The sequence below is a fragment of the Phycodurus eques genome, chromosome 3, assembly GCF_024500275.1.
Source record: "Phycodurus eques isolate BA_2022a chromosome 3, UOR_Pequ_1.1, whole genome shotgun sequence".
Classification (NCBI taxonomy): domain Eukaryota; kingdom Metazoa; phylum Chordata; class Actinopteri; order Syngnathiformes; family Syngnathidae; genus Phycodurus; species Phycodurus eques.
The window spans coordinates 32,960,179-32,978,636 of record NC_084527.1 but is presented as its reverse complement, the minus strand read 5'-3'; the positions used below and the strand labels follow the sequence as shown (position 1 = coordinate 32,978,636).

General features: G+C 44.3%; 1 protein-coding gene across 12 annotated transcripts in view; it reads right to left on the bottom strand.

The window, feature by feature from the left end:
• The window catches only part of pdzd2 (PDZ domain containing 2), a 136,255-nt gene that overhangs the window by 32,610 nt on the left and 85,187 nt on the right, over positions 1–18,458 (bottom strand). For 11 of the 12 annotated variants that reach the window (XR_009768352.1, XR_009768351.1, XM_061673119.1 and 8 more), the window contains 6 exons: positions 18,347–18,420; positions 18,052–18,274; positions 16,732–16,849; positions 4,668–4,800; positions 405–489; positions 193–269 (listed from right to left, as the gene is read on the bottom strand). Coding sequence is in view for 10 of the 12 variants with exons in the window: in XM_061673119.1 (XP_061529103.1) it covers positions 193–269; positions 405–489; positions 4,668–4,800; positions 16,732–16,849; positions 18,052–18,274; positions 18,347–18,420 (710 nt within the window). In the remaining 2 variants the exon portion in view is untranslated. The remainder of the gene's footprint in view (positions 1–192; positions 270–404; positions 490–4,667; positions 4,801–16,731; positions 16,850–18,051; positions 18,275–18,346; positions 18,421–18,458) is intronic. The other variant, XM_061673120.1, reaches the window with a different exon arrangement.

Below are 18,458 nucleotides of genomic sequence, written 5' to 3'. Positions count from 1 at the left end.
TGCCTGCCACACAAAGCTTTAGTTTTGCCAAAGAGGGGAAATACTTCCAACATGCGGAAACATGCTCCAATTAGAGGTTGCAAGGATTCTTACTTTAACTTGTCCTGTAAAGCATTTTGTAGCATCTATCTGTGAAAAGTGCTTAATAATAATGTTTGCTTTCTTGCCCAAAGATCCTAAATTAATACTTACCCGACTGGCGGGCTCAAGAAATCTTTTCATTGTCCAGCTGAGGGCAGGTGATCCATCGGTCTTACAGGAAAAGCCTGCTGATTCAAATACTAATTCATAAAAAAAATTATGGACACGCTATCTGCAGGAAAATACAGTATACTGTATGTCAACAGGTTTTTGGTGCAAGACTGAATAAAAGTAAAATCTACATTTAGGTTAAGGTATCAGACCTTGGGAATGAGATGGTCGACTCTTGTTCATTTTGGCCTTATGTGTAGATTGAGCTATCAAATGATCCATCTCCTGTTCTGATATCTGAGAAAACAAGTTTGATTGAGATATTTTATCAGACTGAGATAACATGATCTATGTTTTTGTTTTTTGTTTTTTTACTTTTGACTGCAGGCCTGCAAACATACTGCTGGACAAACAAACACAGATGTGCCGCTTCAGTATATTTAAATGGGCCAATGACCAAAACTTTATTGCCCACATGGGCTGATTGAGTTGAATTATACATTTATTTCTTCTTGTATAATTTCAATTGACCAAAAGTGTTTTTTGTGTTCCCTCCTATTCTGGGAGGGAACAAAAAAAAAATCCAGATCTAATAATGGATGGTATCTTTATAAATCATTTTACAAACGTCAATTCCAATGAAGTTGGGATGTTTTGTAAAACGTGAATAAATACAGAATACAATAATTTTCAAATCCTTTTCAACCTCTATTCAATTGAATACACTACAAAGACAAGATATTTAATGTTCATACTGATTTTTTTTCTTTGCAAATATTCACTCATTCTGAATTCAATGCCAGAAACAGGTTCCCAAAAAGCTTGCACAGAGGCATGTTCACCACTGTGTTACATCACCTTTTCTTTTAACAACACTCAATAAGCATTTGGGAACTGAGGAAAATAATTATTGAAGCTTTGTAGGTGGAACTCTTTCCCATTCTTGCTTGACAACTTCAGTTACTCAATAGTCTGGGGTGGCTGTTGTCATATTTTGCATCAAATAATGCGCCACACATTTTCAATGGCAAACAGGTCTGGACTGCTGACAGGCCAGTCTTGTACTCACACTCTTTTAATACAAAGCCACCCTGTTGTAACACGTGCAGAATGTGGCTTGGCATTGTCTTGCTGAAATAAGCAGGGACGTCACTGAAAAAGACGTTGCTTGGATGGCAGCATGTTTCTCCAAAACCTGTATGTACCGTTCAGCATTAATGGTGCCTTCACAGATGTGTAAGTTACCCATGCCATGGGCATTCACTACTGGTTTTTGGCCTTGGTGTTTATGTGTAGGGATTGCTCCAGATTCTCTGAATCTTTTGATGATATGATAGACCATAGATGATCTTCTTCTTCTTTTTTTCCTTTCGGCTTGTCCCGTTAGGGGTCGCCACAGTGTGTCATCGTTTTCCATGTGAGCCTATCTCCTGCATCCTCCTCTCTAACACCAACTGCCCTCATGTCTTCCCTCACTATCAACTATCACTCTGAATCAATAATATCAATCACTAATCACTCTATCAACCTTCTCTTTGGTCTTTCTCTAGCTCTCTTGCCTGGCATTTTGGGTCCTGTCCTTTGTTCAGTTCATGACAGAACGAACTTGTCATAACATGGACCCAGCAGACTCAGACCCGGTGCGCAAAGCCCTTCAAGTGCAGGGTCAACGCATCTCGAAGCAGGATCAATCACTGAATCTATCTATCAATCACTAATCACTCTATCAACCTTCTCTTTGGTCTTTCTCTAGCTCTCTTGCCTGGCAGCTCCATCCTCATCACCCTCCAACCAATATACTCACTCTCACTCTCTTTCTTGCGCTCTTCTTTGAATTATTTCCTCACTAGGGTCGCGGGCGTGCTGGAGCCTATCCCAGCTGTCCCCGGGCGAGAGGCGGGGTACAGCCTGAACTGGTCACCTGCCTATACCCTGAACTGGTCGCCTGCCTATCGCAGGGCACATATAAACAAACAACCATTTACATTCACATTTACCACGTCCATGAAAATCTGCACCAATCATGACTCTCTCTCTCTGTCTGGGATGCTCAGAACTACTTCGTCTAGCTCCTTCCAGAATTTCTCTTTCACCTCGAAGTCATCATCCTACCTGTGCACCATAGCCACTAATCACATTATACATAACACCCTCAGTTACAAGTTTCAGCCTCATCACTTGATCTGATACTCTTTTCACCTCCAAGACATTCTTAGCCAACTCTAAAATAACCCCGACTCCATTTCTCTTCCCATCTACACCAAAGTAAAATAATTTAAACCCTGCCCCTAAACTTCTAGCCTTACTGCCTTTCCACCTGCTCTCCTGGACACACAATATATCAACCTTTCTCTTTATCATCATCTCAACCAACTCCCGAGATTTTCCTGTCATAGTCCCAACATTCAAAGTCCCCACATTCAGTTCTAGGCTCTGTGCTTTCCTCTTCTTTTTCTGCCGAAGAATCCGCTTTCCACTTCTCCATCGTCTTCGACCCACAGTAGCTGAATCTCCACCGGCGCCCTGTAGGTTAACGACGCCAGTGGGTGTGAGTGGTCTGCTTCACTCAGTGTTGAATTTCTCCTTGATGCATTTAAATTAAGATAAATCAATTATAAATACAGTGGCACCTCGATTTAACTGACTAATAGGGGGAGGGGTCGTCTGTTAAATTGAAGCACTTTTTGTGGCCAAAAAAACACCAGTACAGTGTTCCCTCGCCACTTCGCGCTTCACGTTTTGCGGCTTCAGTGCTTCGCGGGTTTTTCCAAAATATTCATAAAATAAATAAATAAATAAAATAATACAGCCATATCGGCAGCCATATTGCGGAAAGATGTGTTGTTTCATGTTGATGCGCGAGAGAGAAGGTTTCCCTGCATGCCAAACAAAGAGATGAGTTGACTCAGAGGCTTTGTACATGCCTGTACTGTACATGCCACGGGCACTCATACAAGGCGCATCATTGATTCCCGGTGCGACATCGACCAATGAGAGCACAAGTGGATTTATCCCGTGAGCCGATTGGCTGCGCATCATCGCAGCCTAACCCAGCATCTTCCCTTGTGTCTCGCCAGTCTTGCCCACGCTGTTGACTGTCTCGCATACTGTATCTTAGTGTTGTGTTCGCGCTAACATTTTTTGTTTAAGCGATAACCTTTTTTGGTTGGTTAGGCCCTTACAATGCCGTCTAAGTGCTGTGCCCCTGCGAAAGCTTCCTCCGGGGTGCCCAAGAGGAAGAAGAAGATGATGACCATCAGCGAAAAAGTGAAACTTTTAGATATGATCAAAGGGGGCAGAAGTTATGGCGTGAATGAATCTACAGTGCGGTACATCAAGATGGAGGAAGCAAACATCCGCAAAACTGCTTCAATAAGGAAGCAAAAGGTGTGGTAACGCCGCGTAATAAGAGAATTGTGAAAATGGAAGCTGCATTGGCATTGTGGATTGCTGATTGCAGGGAATAGACAGTGAGTTTGGACACTAATATGATCAGGACAAAGGCCAAACCTCCGCCACCAACACTTGCCTCTTCGTCTCTCTTAGAAGGCAATGTCGATGAATGTTAATTACTGTATAATAAATGTTAATTACTGTATAAGGTTTTATAATTAAAGATTTAAGTAAATTTGTGTACTGTTGTAATCTTTTGTAAATTTGTGTACTGTTGTAATCTTTTTTTTGTTTTTCTTTTTTCTCAAATATGTACAGTGTGAATACTGTTTACATATTTTAAACATTCTGGTACCCATATACACATCCACGAAAATTCCTCGGGGGGCGGGGGGTTCTGGTCCGCATTAACCGTGAAAAACGAGGGATCACTGTATATATATATATATATATATATATATATATATATATATATATATATGTATATATATTTAATAATATATTGACTATATTGTGTTTGTAATGTATTCCATTGAATAGAGGTTGGAAATGATTTGCAAATCATTGTATTCTGTGTTTATTTACATTTTACACAAAGTCCCAACTTCATTGGAATTGGGGTTTGTATTTTGAAATGAGGTGACAAAACTGTGCATCAGTCTGTTTTTGCTGCTGTTTGGCGACAAGATCGGGGTCTATAAAATGTGGATTGTTGTAAATGAGGATTAAGATGTACATCACTTATATAAACTTTATTAATCTGCAGTACAATAAAACAACCATTGCTGGACTAAGATTTAGTTTGGAACAACAAGCATTGTTTCGTTTCAAGTTTGAAGGCAAACTGATGTTTTGGGACTTTTTGGCCACAGGCATTCTGAAGCTGCAACAGCTGTGAGAAGGCACTGCAGACACTGGAACATCCTGCTTTGGTGAGTTCTGTCTAAAAGACAGCCAAATAAATTCTGGCTCAACTGTTCCGCTTCTGATGTGGAAATTTGTCAGAAAGGCAGTGTTTTAGTTTAAATTTGGATGGAAGAGTTCAGTGAAAAAATTGACATGCTGAAAAAAAGAACACTTACTTTGGGATTAGGGTGCCGACTAATAATGAGACTGACTGGTCCAGGGCCACATTCACTGAGGATGGCATAGGCTTCACTGAGGGCAGCAAAACGAAGACTGACTGAATCAACCTCCAGTATCTGATCCCCCCGACTTGATAAAAGGAAGCATAGATGTGACATAACAATTAAGTATATGATTATTATAAGCATATGTCAATATATACATGTATTGCAAATATTTATACAGTAGATCCTAAGAATTCAAACAACTTTTTGGTTGAATAACTCAACAGACAAGAGTGAGACAAAAGGGGGTTGGCATCAGGTCAGCTTGTCTTGTCTGTGCTTTGGTGTTTGTTTATGAGTGTGTAGGAAAAGTAGTAATTGTCATGGGTGTGTGTTATGGTTGTTGCCTTCCCCCTGTCCAGTACACACCTGCTCCTGAGAGCATCTTCCCCACCTTCACCCTAATTACCACATGCATTTAACCTCGTGTCTCATTCTTTCTGGTCGCCAGTTAGTTGTACCTTGTTGTCACGTTACAGCATTCCTTGTTTCCACGTCACCGACTCATAGTAATCCTAGACCCTGTTCTGATAATTGACCTTGCCTTTTTACTCACGTTTTTTGGATACTGTTGCCTTTTTTGGATTACCTGCCTGTGTACCGACCTCTGCCAGTCTATTAAACCTCTCTTTTTGAAACTGTCCATTTGAATTGGAGTTGTGCATTTTGGGTCCTGTCCTTTGTTCAGTTCATGACAGAACGAACTTGCCATAACATGGACCCAGCAGACTCAGACCCGGTGCACAAAGCCCTTCAAGTGCAGGGTCAACGCATCTCGAAGCAGGATGAGCAGCTTACTGCCTTCCACCTTCATCTAAAGGGACTGTCAGAGCATCAGGACATTATGATGAGACAGGTGGCCTCACAGTTTGAAGTTCTAATGAATATGGTTCAGAAGAAGGAACCAGCTGGCACAGCACCGGATGCCGCCACTGTACCTCCGTTTCCATGTGAAGCAGTCACCATGCCACCACCTGCCACATCCGCTGCTGTCTGCCCACAGCTCTCTCGACCGGAGAGGTTCTCTGGAGATTCTGGGAATATTAAGCCGTTCATCACTCAGTGCGAACTCCACTTTGAGCTACAGGCAGCTGTCTTCCCCACCGAGCGGGCAAAGATCGCTTTTGTCATTTCCCACCTGACTGGTCGTGCGGAGGCGTGAGCTACTACTGAATGGAGCCGCAATTCTGCCGCGTGTCATTCTTGGGCTTCTTTTGTAAAGACTATGGAGCAAGATTTTCAGTATTCCACACCAGATCATGAGGCAGCTTGTCACCTTACAACAAGGCAAGCACAGGGTGTCAAATTACACGATTGAGTTTCGCATTCGAGCAGCTTAGAGTCAGTGGAATAACAGGGCAGTACTCGATGCAGTTTTTCAAGGACTATCCCCCGACGCCAAGGATCCTTTGGTCCCACTAGACCTGCCGACCGACTCGGACACTGTCATCGCTCTAGCCATAAAGATCGACAAAAGGCTTTTGGATCGTGAGCTGGACGGAGATCGGTAGAAGGATGTGTCACCGCGCACTTGAAGGACGAGCCTCGGTGACCAGCCAAACCAAGGACGATCCCCTGTTGCTAGTCTCAGTCCAGTGGCTAGTGTCACCACGGATGAACCCATGCAACTGGGCAGGTTCCGTCTCTCCCCTGAGGAACGTCAACGCCGGCTGAGGGAAGGGCGGTGCTTCCACTGTGGGCAGTTGGGTCATTCCATGAGCAACTGTCACGTCAAAGTTGCCGTAACAAGGTCATGGGAGCGGTGAGTCTAAATATCATTAAGGGAGACCCTACCCAGGTTCTTCCGAAAGTGACACTTTGTTCTCCAGATCAAGAGATTCATACATCTGTATTTATTGACTCTGGTTCTGACGCAAATTTACTCAACTCCCTCCTCGTTAGACGTATGCACCTTAGAACCTTTCAAGTAAGACGCCACCGCAACGCTTATGCTGTAGACGGCAGTTTTATGGGCAAGATCACTCACCGCACCCAAACACTCACATTAACATTTCCTGATTTTCACTCGGAACGCATTAGTTTTCATGTTTTTGACGCTATGAATTATAACCTTATTTTAGGGAACCATTGGTTGAAATTACATAACCCCCACCTTGACTATTCCTCTGGGCATCTTATGTCATGGGGCAGCAATTGCGCCCAGAACTGTTTCAAGCCTCCATGTAATGTTCAGGGTTATGTTACAAATTATATTGCACAGACCTCATCTGGGGATTATGACTTGTCTCAAGTGCCCACCTGTTACCATGACATTAAAGAAGTTTTTTCCAAGTCCAAAGCCAAATCCCTTCCACCCCACAGACCTTATGACTGTGCAGTTGACTTGCTGCCTGGAACCACACCTCCATGGGGGAGGTTGTTTTCTCTTTCAGGGCCGGAACACAAGGCCATGAAGGAGTATGTGGAAGAATCACTGGCAGCTGGGATCATTCGCCCATCTTCATCTCCTGCGGGAGCAGGATTTTTCTTTGTGGACAAGAAGGACAAGACCCTGCGACCCTGTATCGATTACCGGGGTCTCAATGAAATAACTGTGAAAAACAGGTACCCTCTTCCTCTCATCTCCACCACCTTTGAGTTCCTGGAGGGAGCCAAGGTTTTCACCAAACTAGACTTGAGAAATGCGTATCATCTAGTCAAGATAAGGGAGGGGGATGAATGGAAAACAGCATTCAACACACGAATGGGACGTTATGAGTATTTGGTAATGCCTTTTGGACTAACTAACGCTCCAGCTGTTTTCCAGAACTTTGTCAATGATGTCTTGCGTGACATGTTGAATGTGTACATTTTTGTATATTTGGACGATATTTTGATATTCTTCCCGGATGAGGAGACTCACATCATTCATGTCTGCTCCGTGTTGACCTCTCGTCAACGTACTTCTGGGGAATTGTGACCCCTGCCAATACCACAACGTCCTTGTTCAGACATTTCCGTAGACTTTGTGACAGGATTACCGGGCTCTAAAGGAAATACCACCATTCTCACAGTTGTTGACACGTTCTCTCAGATGGCACACTTCATTGCACTGCTGAAACTCCCCTCAGCTAAAGAAACTGCCGAGTTGATGATAAACCAGGTATTCAAGTTTCATGGTTTTCCCAAGAATGTGGTATCGGATAGGGGCCCCCAATTTGTTTCACGATTTTGGAAGTTTTACAAATTAATAAGTGCTACCGTCAGTCTGTCTTCTGGGTTTCATTCTGAAACCAACGGACAAACTGAGAGGCTGAATGTGGACCTGGAGACTGGACTTCGATGTCTCGCGTCACAGGAGCCATGATCCTGGACTCAGAAGCTGGTTTGGGTCGAATTTTCTCACAATTCTCTCCCCTCTGCATCCTCTGGTCTATTGCCTTTTCACATTGTGCATGGTTACCAAACATCTCTGTTTCCTGCCATAGCCCCAGAATCCACGGTTCCATCTGCATTGACCTTGGTGAGACGCTGTAGGAGGACCTGGGAGCGAGTCCGCCAAATGCTCCTACCCCAAGGACAGTCCTACAAGATCGCAGCTGACCATAAGAGGACACCGGCCACGAACTACAAAGTAGGTCAGCGAGTTTGGCTCTCGACCAAGCATATTCCACTCCGGGTGGAGTCCCGGAAGCTCGCTCCTAGGTTCGTTGGGCCCTTCCCCATCACAAAGGTCATCAACCCTGTCACCATGAATCCCATCTGGTCCCGCCTTCCAGGCCCCCTCCCCCCATTTCGTGGACGGGGGCCCTGTCTTCACGGTGAAGCGGCTGTTGTCATCTCGTTGGAGGGGGTTTCAATATCTGGTGGACTGGGAAGGCTACGGGCCTGAGGAACGTTCATGGGTGCCGTCTGGGTATATCGTTGATGACCCACTCTTCCGGGACTTCCTGGGGCCGGCCGTTAAGGGGGGTGGGGTACTGTCATGGGTGTGTCTTATGGTTGTTGTCTGTCTCGTACACACCTGCTCCTGAGAGCATCTTCCCCACCTCTGCCTCGTTTACCCTAATTACCCCATGCATTTAACCTTGTGTCTCATTCTTTCTGGTCGACAGTTCGTTGTACCTTGTTGTCACATTCCAGCATTACTTGTTTCCACGTCACCGACTTATAGTAAGCCTCAACCCTGTTCTGATAATTTACCTTGCCTTTTTCCCTCACGTTTTTTTGGATACTGTTGCCTTTGCGGATTGCCTGTCTGTGTTCCGACCTCTGCCAGTTTATTAAACCTCTCTTTTTGAAACTGTCCATTTGATTGGACTTGTGCATTTTGGGTCCTGTCCTTTGTTCCGTTCATGACAGTAATGTGTGGTCCAAAATGACAACATTGCTTGTTTCCAATTGCTGTGATCCTGTATATGTGCCGTACAAGTTGTTTGACAAAACAGTTTAGCAGATCAGATCAAAGGCCCAATCATCCGTCAACAGCAGTTTCAATTCTCAGGGCATTCAACTGATCGCAGTTTCAATTGATTCTTTGTGATTGACTGATTTACTTTCTTTTAAAACTATACATTATTTCATTGTGATTGACACTGTTACCAACTACTCTTATTATTCTTACTGAGGACTATTTTTAAAGTCCCAGTTCCAAAGGAGCTAAATCAGGTGACCAAAATATCACCACAGTATACCACTTGCAAATATTTTAAGGGAGAGGAAAGCTATGGCATATAGACTGCACTTGTGAAAATAGTTTATTCAAAATGAAACGTAACAACCTCTCCTTATCGTGTGGAGGGGTTTGTGTATCCCAATGATCTTAGGAGCTAAGTTGTCAGGGGCTTCATGCCCCTGGTAGGGTCACCCATGGCAAACAGGTCCTAGGTGAGGGACCAGACAAAGTACGGCTGAAAACCCCTATGAAGAATACATAAAATGGATCTAGGTTTCCCTGTCGCGACCGGGCACAGCCCAAAAGGGTAATGTGGGTGTCCCGTCCCATGAGCTCACCACCTGTGAGAGGAGCCATAGGGGTCGGGTGCAGTGCGAGCTGGGCGGTGGCTGAAAGTGGGCACCTTGGCGATCCAATCCCCGGCTACTGAAAGTGGCTCTAGGGATGTGGAATGTCACTTCTCTGGCAGGGAAGGGGCCAGAGCTGGTGTGTGAGGTTGAGAAATTCAGACAAGATATAGTCTGGCTCGCCTCCATACATGGCTTGGGCTCTGGTACCAGTCCTGTCGAGATGGGTTGGACTCTATTCCACTCTGGAGTTGCCCATGGTGAGACACGCCAAGCAGGTGTGGGTCTACTTATTGCCCCCCGGCTCGGCGCCTGTACATTAGGGTTCACCCCGGTGGACGAGAGGGTACCCTCCCTCTGCCTTCGGGTGGGGGGATGGGTCCTGACTGTTATTTGTGCTTATGCCCCAAACAGCAGTTCAGAGTACCCACGCTTTTTGGAGACCTTAGAGAGGGTGCTGGAGAGCGCTCCCGCTGGGGACTCCACCGTTCTGCTGGGAGACTTCAATGCTCACGTGGGCAATGACAGTGAGACCTGGACATGATTGGGAGGAACACCCCTCCCCCGATCAGAACCCGAGTGGTGTTCTGTTATTAGACTTCTGGATTGTCCATAACGCACACCATGTTCAGGCATAAGGGTGTCCACACGTGTACTTGGCCCAAGGACACCCTAGGTCGCCGTTCGATGATCGACTTTGTGGTCGCCTCATCGGACTTGCGGCCGCATGTCTTGCACACTCAGGTGAAGAGTGGGGCGGAGCTGTCAACTGATCACCACCTGGTGGTGAGTTGGCTCTGATGGTGGGGGAAGATGCCAGTCCGACCTGGTAGGCCCAAACATATTGTGAGGGTCTGCTGGGAACATTTGGCAGAATCCCCTGTCAAAAGGAATTTCAACTCCTACCTCCGGCAGAACTTCACCCATGTCTCGGGGAGGTGGGGGACATTAAGTCCCAGTGGACCATGTCCCGCACCTCTATTGCCGAGGCGGCCAACCGGAGCTGTGGCCGTAAGGTAGTCTGCGCCTGTCGTGGCGGCAATCCCCGAACCTGTTGGTGGACAGCAGCGGTGAGGGATGCCGTCAAACTGAAGAAGGAGTCCTATCGGGCGTTTTTGGCCTGTGGGACTCCTGAGGCAGCTGATGGGTACCGGCTGGCCAAGCGGAATGCAACTTTTGTGGTCGCTAAGGCAAAAACTCGGGGATGGGAGGAGTTTGGTGAAGCCATGGAGAAAGACTTCTGGATTCAGGAGGAGCAGTGCGGTTTTCGTCCTGGCTGTGGAACACTGGACCAGGTTTTCACCCTCGGCAGGGTCCTCCAGGGTGCATGGGAGTTTGGCCAACCAGTCTACATGTGTTTTGTGGACTTAAAGAAGGCGTTCGACTGTGTCCCTCGTGGAGTCCTGTGGGGGGTGGTTCGGGAGTAGGGGGTACCGAACCCACTGATACGGGCTGTTCGGTCCCTGTACGACCGGTGTCAGAGTTTTGTACGCATTACCGGCAGTAAGTTGGACTCATTTCCAGTGAGGGTTGGACTCCGCCAAGGCTGCCCTTTGTCACCGATTCTGTTCATAACGTTTATGGACAGAATTTCTAGGTGCAATTGAGGCGTAGAAGGTGTCCAGTTTGGTGGCCTCAGCATTGCATTTTTGCTGTTTGCAGATGATGTGGTTCTGTTGGCGCGGTTCGCAGCCGAGTGTGAGAATCAGCACTTCTAAATCTGAGACCATCGTCCTTCGTCGGAAATGGGTGGAGTGTCCTCTCCAGGTCGGGGATGAGATCCTTCCCCAAGTGGAGGAGTTCAAATATCTTGGGGTCTTGTTCATGAGTGAGGGAAGAATGGAACGTGAGATCGACAGGTGGATCGGTACTGCGTCAGCAGTGATGTGGACTTTGTATCGGTCCGTTGTGGTGAAGAAGGAGCTAAGCAAAAAGGCGAAGCTCTCTATTTACCAATCGATCTACGTTCCTAAAGAACAAGATCCCGGATACAAGAGGCCGAAATGAGGTTCCTCCGCAGGGTTGTTCGGGCTCTCCCTTAGAGATAGGGTGAGAAGCTCGGCCATCCGGGAGCACATATATTCTGTTTTACTTGGGCTAATGTTCATTCCTCTCCTTTCCAGTGCATGGCTCCATCTTTCTAACTGTTCCTCCATCTGCTCCCTTCTTTCGCTGCAGATCACAATGTCATCTGTGAAGATCATGGTCCACGGGGACTCTTGTCTAAACTCATCTGTCAGTCTATCCATCACCACTGCAAACAGGAAGGGACACAGGGCTGATCCCTGATGCAGTCCCACCTCCACCTTAAACTCCTCTGTCACGCCTACAGCACACCTCACCACAGTTCTGCTGCCCTCGTACATGTCTTGTACTATTCTAAAAATACTTCTCTGCCACTCCAGACTTCCGCATGCAGTACCACAGTTCCTCTCTGGGTACTCTGTCATAGGCTTTCTCTAGATCTACAAAGACACAATGTAGCTCCTTCTGACCTCTGTACCTTTCCATCAACATCCTCAAGGCAAATAATGCATTTGTGGTACTCTTTCTAGGCATGAAACCATACTGTCGCTTGCAAATACTCACTTCTGTCCTGAGTCTAGCCTTCACTAGTCTTTCCCATAACTTCATTTTGTGGTTCATTTTGTGTGTATAGAGTTTGTTCTCCTTTCGTGTCCAACCTGGTATACATGTCATCATATGCCTCTTGTTTGGCCTTTGCCACCTCTACCTTCGCCCTATGTCGCGCCTCCATGTGTTCCTTTCTCGTCTCCTCGGTCCTTTCAATGTCCCATTTCTTCTTTGCTATCCTCTTTCCTTGTATGATTTCCTGTACTTTAAGGTTCCACCATCAAGTCTCATTCTCCCCTTTCCTACCAGAAGATACACCAAGTACTCTCCTGCCTGTCTCTCTGATCACCTTGGCTACAGTGGTCCAGTCTTTTGGAAGCTCCTCCTGTCCACCGAGAGCCTGTCTCACCTCTTTCTGAAAAGCCGCACAACACTCTTCCTTTCTCAGCTTCCACCACATGGTTCGCTGCTCTGCCTTTGTCTTCTTAAACTTCCTCCCCACCACTGGAGTCATCTTACACACCACCATCCTATGCTGTCTTGTCACACTCTCCCTTACCTAACAGTCAGTAAATTCCTTCAGATTACATCGTCTGCACAAGATGTAATCCACCATCATGCTTCTACCACAGCTCTTTTAGGTCACCCTATGTTCCTTTCTCTTCTGGAAGAAAGCGTTCACTCCAGCCATTTCCATCCTTTTAGCAAAGTCTTCCACCATCTGTCCCGCGAGGTTCCCTTCCTGGATGCTGAACTTACCCATCACTTCTTCATCACCCCTGTTTCCTTCACCAACATGTCCATCAAAATCTGCACCAATCACGACTCTGTCTGGGATGCTCAAGAACTACTACATAAGGCTCCTTCCAGAATTTCTATTTCACCTCTCGGTCACATCCTACCAGTAGGGCATAGCCACTAAACACATTATCAATTTCAAAATATATCAAAACACCCTCAATTTCAAGTTTCAGCCTCATCACTCGATCTGTTACTCTTTTCACCTCCAAGACATTCTTAACTAACTCTTCCTTTAAAACAACCCCAACTCCATTTCTCTTCCCATCTACACCATAGTAAAAATATTTTGAACCCTGCCCCTAAACTTCTAGCCTTACTGCCTTTCCACCTGCTCTCCTGGGCACAAAATATATCAACCTGTCTCCTAATCATCATGTCAAGCAACTCCCGAGCTTTTCCTGTCATAGTCCCAACATTCAAAGTCCCCACATGCAGTTCTTGGCTCTGTGCTTTCCTCTTCACTTTCTGCTGAAGAACCCGCTGTCCACCTCTCCTTCATCTTTGACCCACAGTAGCTGAATCTCCACCGGCACCTTGTAGGTCAACGATGCTGGTGGCGGACGTTGTTAACCCGGGCCACGACCGATCCGGTATGGAATTCTTTGGATGAACACTCATATTTGTTTGGCAAAGTTTGACGCAACCCTCTGCATTTATCCGGGCTGGGGACCGGCCTACAGTTTGCACTGGCTTGTGCCCCCCATCGGGCTGCAGTTACAGTGAATACAATATGAACCAAAAACATGAGCAATGTTAAAATGACATTTCATGTGGAAATCATGGCAACACATAACTAATTAAACAATGAAAGATTTGAACAGTTCGATGTAAGTGTTGCACTCCTCACGTCAAGCCACTAAAAATCGTACCACTGTTAAAAACAACTAGACTGTGCAATTTCTGGAAACATTCAGTGTGAATGCTAAAATGTTGAATCAAATCATGTGGGATGGTATTGAATCATATTGAATGATTTAGAATGATGTTGAATAATATAATATGATATGGAATAATGTGGAATGATATGGAATGAAGTGACATGAGCTGAACAGTTTGATGTTAGAATGGTTTGAATGTGGAAGCAGGAGGGAATAATGTAGAATTTGTCTCAATGTGGGGACATTGTGGATATATTATTATGGCAAAATGTGAAATGTTGGTGAAAATTTGGGTAATGAGGGAAACTTAAAAATTATTTGTTTAAATGGTTTGAATCTGTAAAGAAATGTTGAAGCAGGAGGTAATATTGTAGACTTTTTCCTAAGGTGGGAAAAATATGGGTATTTTAAGGTGGAAAAGTGTAAAATTTGGGTAAGGTTGATTGAAGACTCTCAATTGACCGTAGGTGTGAATGTGAGTGCGAATGATTCTTTATGTGCCCTGCGATTGGCTGGGGACCTGTTCAGGGTGCACAGGCACTAGCACGCCCGCGACCCTAGTTAGGTGAAGCGGTATGGAAAATGGATGGATAATATTAATAATAATAATAATAAAGAATAGGAATAACATGTGGGAATGTTGAAGAATAGGAATGTGTGAATACATTGCAGCATCCACATAATAAGAAAAATAAGTGGAATAACGTGTTCAAACAATAATAATCATAATCATAAAGAATAGGAATAATGCTTTGCAGCATTCACACAATAATAATAAAAGAGAATAGGAATAAGCTCTGCAATAAAAGTCATAACAAATTTGGTGTAGTATAACAATGTGTGAATGCTACTACACTGTGCAATTTCTTTAGAAATTCTGTGTGAATGCTGAATGAAATCATGTGGAATAGTATGGAATCATACTGAATGATTTCGAATGATATTAAATAAAATAAAATGATGGAATGAAGTGAAATGAGCGGAACAGTTTAGAAGTTAGAATGGTTTGAATCGGTCAAGAAATGTGGAAGCAGGAGGGAATAATGTTGAATTCGTCTTAATGTGGGGAAAATGTTGGTATTTTAACGTGGAAAAGTGTAGAATTTGTGTAAGGTGGGAACAATGTTGGTATTTGAACATGGAACTATGTAGAATTTGGGTAATGTGGAAAGTATTTTGTTGTTGGAATGGTTTGAATCGGTAAAGAAATGTGGAAGAAGGTGGGGAAAATGTCCAATTTGTCTTAATGTGGGAAAATGTAGGTATATTAAAGTGAGAAAATGTGAACTGTGGGTGAAAAAGTGGAATTTGGGTAATTTGGGAATTAGAGGAGTGTGGAAAAGATTTTGGAGTTGCAATGGTTTGAATCAGTCAAGAAATGTTGAAGGAGGAAGGAATGATGTCGAATTTGTCTGAATGTGGGTATTGAAATGTGGAAAAATGTGGGATTTGGGTAATGTGGGAATGTGAAAAATATTTTGTTGAAATGGTTTGAATCAGTCAAGAAATGTGAAAGGAAGGGAAAATGTAGAATTTGTCTTAATGTGGGGGAAATGTGGGTTTTTTAAAGTGACAAAATATGAAATGTGGGTGAAAACTGGAATTTGTGTGATGTGGGAATTTGGGGAATGTGGAAAATGTTTTGTCGCTGGAACGGTTTGAATCGATCAAGAAATGCTGCAGCAGGAGGGAATAAGGTAGAATATGGCAGAAAGTGGGAAAATGCGACGCGGGTGAAAAGTGTGGAATGTGGGTAATGGAGGATTGTGGGAATGTGTTTTGAAGAAGATCTGAATGAGCTGATTTTTGTAATGTGGAATGGGAATGGTGGAAACATTTTGTTTAATGTTTCAATGGGAATGACATTTTTTTGGAATTGGGAGAAATGTAGGTAATATTTCAATACAAGCACCCCTCGCGTGAATATATGGAATATGTTGAAGTCGTGATGGTGTGAATCGGATGAAAAATGTGGAAGTAGTCATTTGTAACGTCAATTCCAAAATGCCATGTTTTTACAACAAAAATTACGTTTCCAGATACGAAGCCAAACCCAAATGACCGTCGCCAAGCTGTACTAATACGGAATATACAGGCCACAAGCTCCAGGTATTTTGTTTTTCCAATAATTCTTCTTGTGGAGTGCTCTGCGTTAATGGGTAGGTGTACAGGTCTGTAATCAGACAATAATACAACATAGTATTATTCCAATAATACTCAACGAAATTTTTTGTACAGTATTTTCTTTTCTAGCATTTTCTACCTGTGGCTAAAAAGTGAACCGTGGAGACCCTGTTACAGTAATGCACTGAAGCTTTCACAGAAATTTCTGGGTACGACATGAAGTCCAGCCAGCTGCCGCCAAACTGTAATGTAATAATATAAACAGCCTCTAAAATATCCCCGCTCTCGCTTTCATTTCTTGCCTGTTGCCTCCCTTTGTATTATTGTAATATAGCTACAGTGGCCAAGCAATCCGCTTCTTCCCTGACAATTGCAGCATTGTTTGTGGTTCAATCAAAAAAAATTATACGGTACAGTACATGAGGCATCTCAAAACCTTTCGCAATAGTGCAAGGGTCAGTCACATGGGTGCAGGTGTGAGTCATTGACGGTAATTTGTTCAAGATCGCGTTCGGCCGCGTCGCTCAGTGTGCGCCTGAGCTAAGTCAATCGAGTCTCATGAATACAAAGCCAAAGTCACGAACTCTTTCATAAGTTTTAGCCAAGAAAGTCCTAAAATTGACAAGTCAAGCCCGAGCCCCCTAACAGATTATTATCCAGAAGAAAAATGTTTTTACCTGAGGCTGCCATCCATCTTGGCAACAGATCCCAGAGCTAGGCTATGGATATAGATGCCAGGAACCGAGTTTTCTGGGGTAAGAAAACAAACTCCAATCCCCAGGCCAACTCCAGGCTCTGTGAATAGAAAAAAGAAGAAATCACACAGAATGTCTTTATTTCTTGCAGCAACAGTATATTGAGAACAGTCTTGGGTAAACACACACATACACGGATACACATTTGAATTTAAACTACTAATACATGCATTCATGTGTGGACTGGTCCCCTTACTTACCCTCCCCAATATATTTTGGAAAATTCTGTGGTTCCCAAATGTATGACTTGGGGACACACATTCCAAAACATTATAGAAAGCCCCAGAAGAGCTGAGGATTTTACAACTAACAAAAAGGTACATACTCTATATATTTTCTTCCATTTTCAGGTCCGACATATACTAATGGCAAGTGCCCTTATAGCTTTGCTTGTATTTCTTTTTTTGGAACCTGGGTGTTTTGAGCACCTTGGCTGAAGTGCGGCACAATAACTTTTTATCTAATGTAAAATACTTTTAGGATTGGACATTTTCCACAATGATTTTATAATCCATCTGTCAATAACTCTCCTCTGGGCAACTCTCCGGCCATTCAATATATACAATATATATACATATATGTGAGGCAAAGATGGAACAACATACAACATACTACATGTGTCAGAAATGTTCCAGGATTGTTGTCACAAAAATTATGTTTCAAATTCAAACTGCAAACTACAGGTTTTCCCCTTCGAAGTTATCCCCTCACGCACTTTCCCACCCTTCATTCACTCCTGGAAGGATTCTTCAGGGATCCTTCACAGCTCCGTCAACTCAGTCTGACATCCATGTCTTCAAAAACAGGTCCCCTTGATGACCCCCCCGAACGTGTAAAAGGGGGGGGAAAAACACACGGAGCCAAGTCGGGTGAATAGGGAGGTTTCACCAGCATAGAGACGTTCTTCTGGGACAGGAACTGTCGGATGCTCATGGCACTGTGAGCAGGCATGTTGTCATGGGGAGGGAAGCCGCCACGAGTTGTTCCGCCACAACCCTCGCCTCTTCTCGCACACTAAGTAAACACCGCAGGATCTCTTTGTAGATGCGCTCGTTGATCATCTAGCTGACATTGAAGAGCTTTTGGGTTGAAAGTTTTATTTTTCGTTACATCAATACTTGAACTTTTGAGATACACCTTTAAAGCATGCAACTACTGTACAATACAAATGTTCACATTCACTCATAGCTACGTTTCGCTTTCATTTTTCTCTTTAGAAAAAAAATCAATCAATCACAAAACCTTTATCGAGTGTGACCTCCATGATGATGCAGTCTTTTGGACCAGGACCAGCACCCCTGTGGCCATCAGGCTCATCAATCCCAAAGGGAACAGGTGTTCCCTCACTCGTATTGGAGTTGGGTGAGCTGGAGCGGCTATGAATACTGGGAGTCGCACAGGGCGTAAGACTGGGGCTCCGAAGGCAAGTTCGTATTGTCAGAGTCACAACACCTTTTTTGAGTTGCTATAGGAATAACAGAAACGTGTTTTACTAGTGAAGTTTTACACTCTAATTCAACGTGACCATTGATTGAACCTTGAAAGTCTGGATGGCTTGTTGGTGTGTCAGTCCTCGGAGAGACTCTCCGTTTACCTCCAGAATCTCATCTCCTATGTAGAAAAAGAACACAATACTTTCAGATTTCATT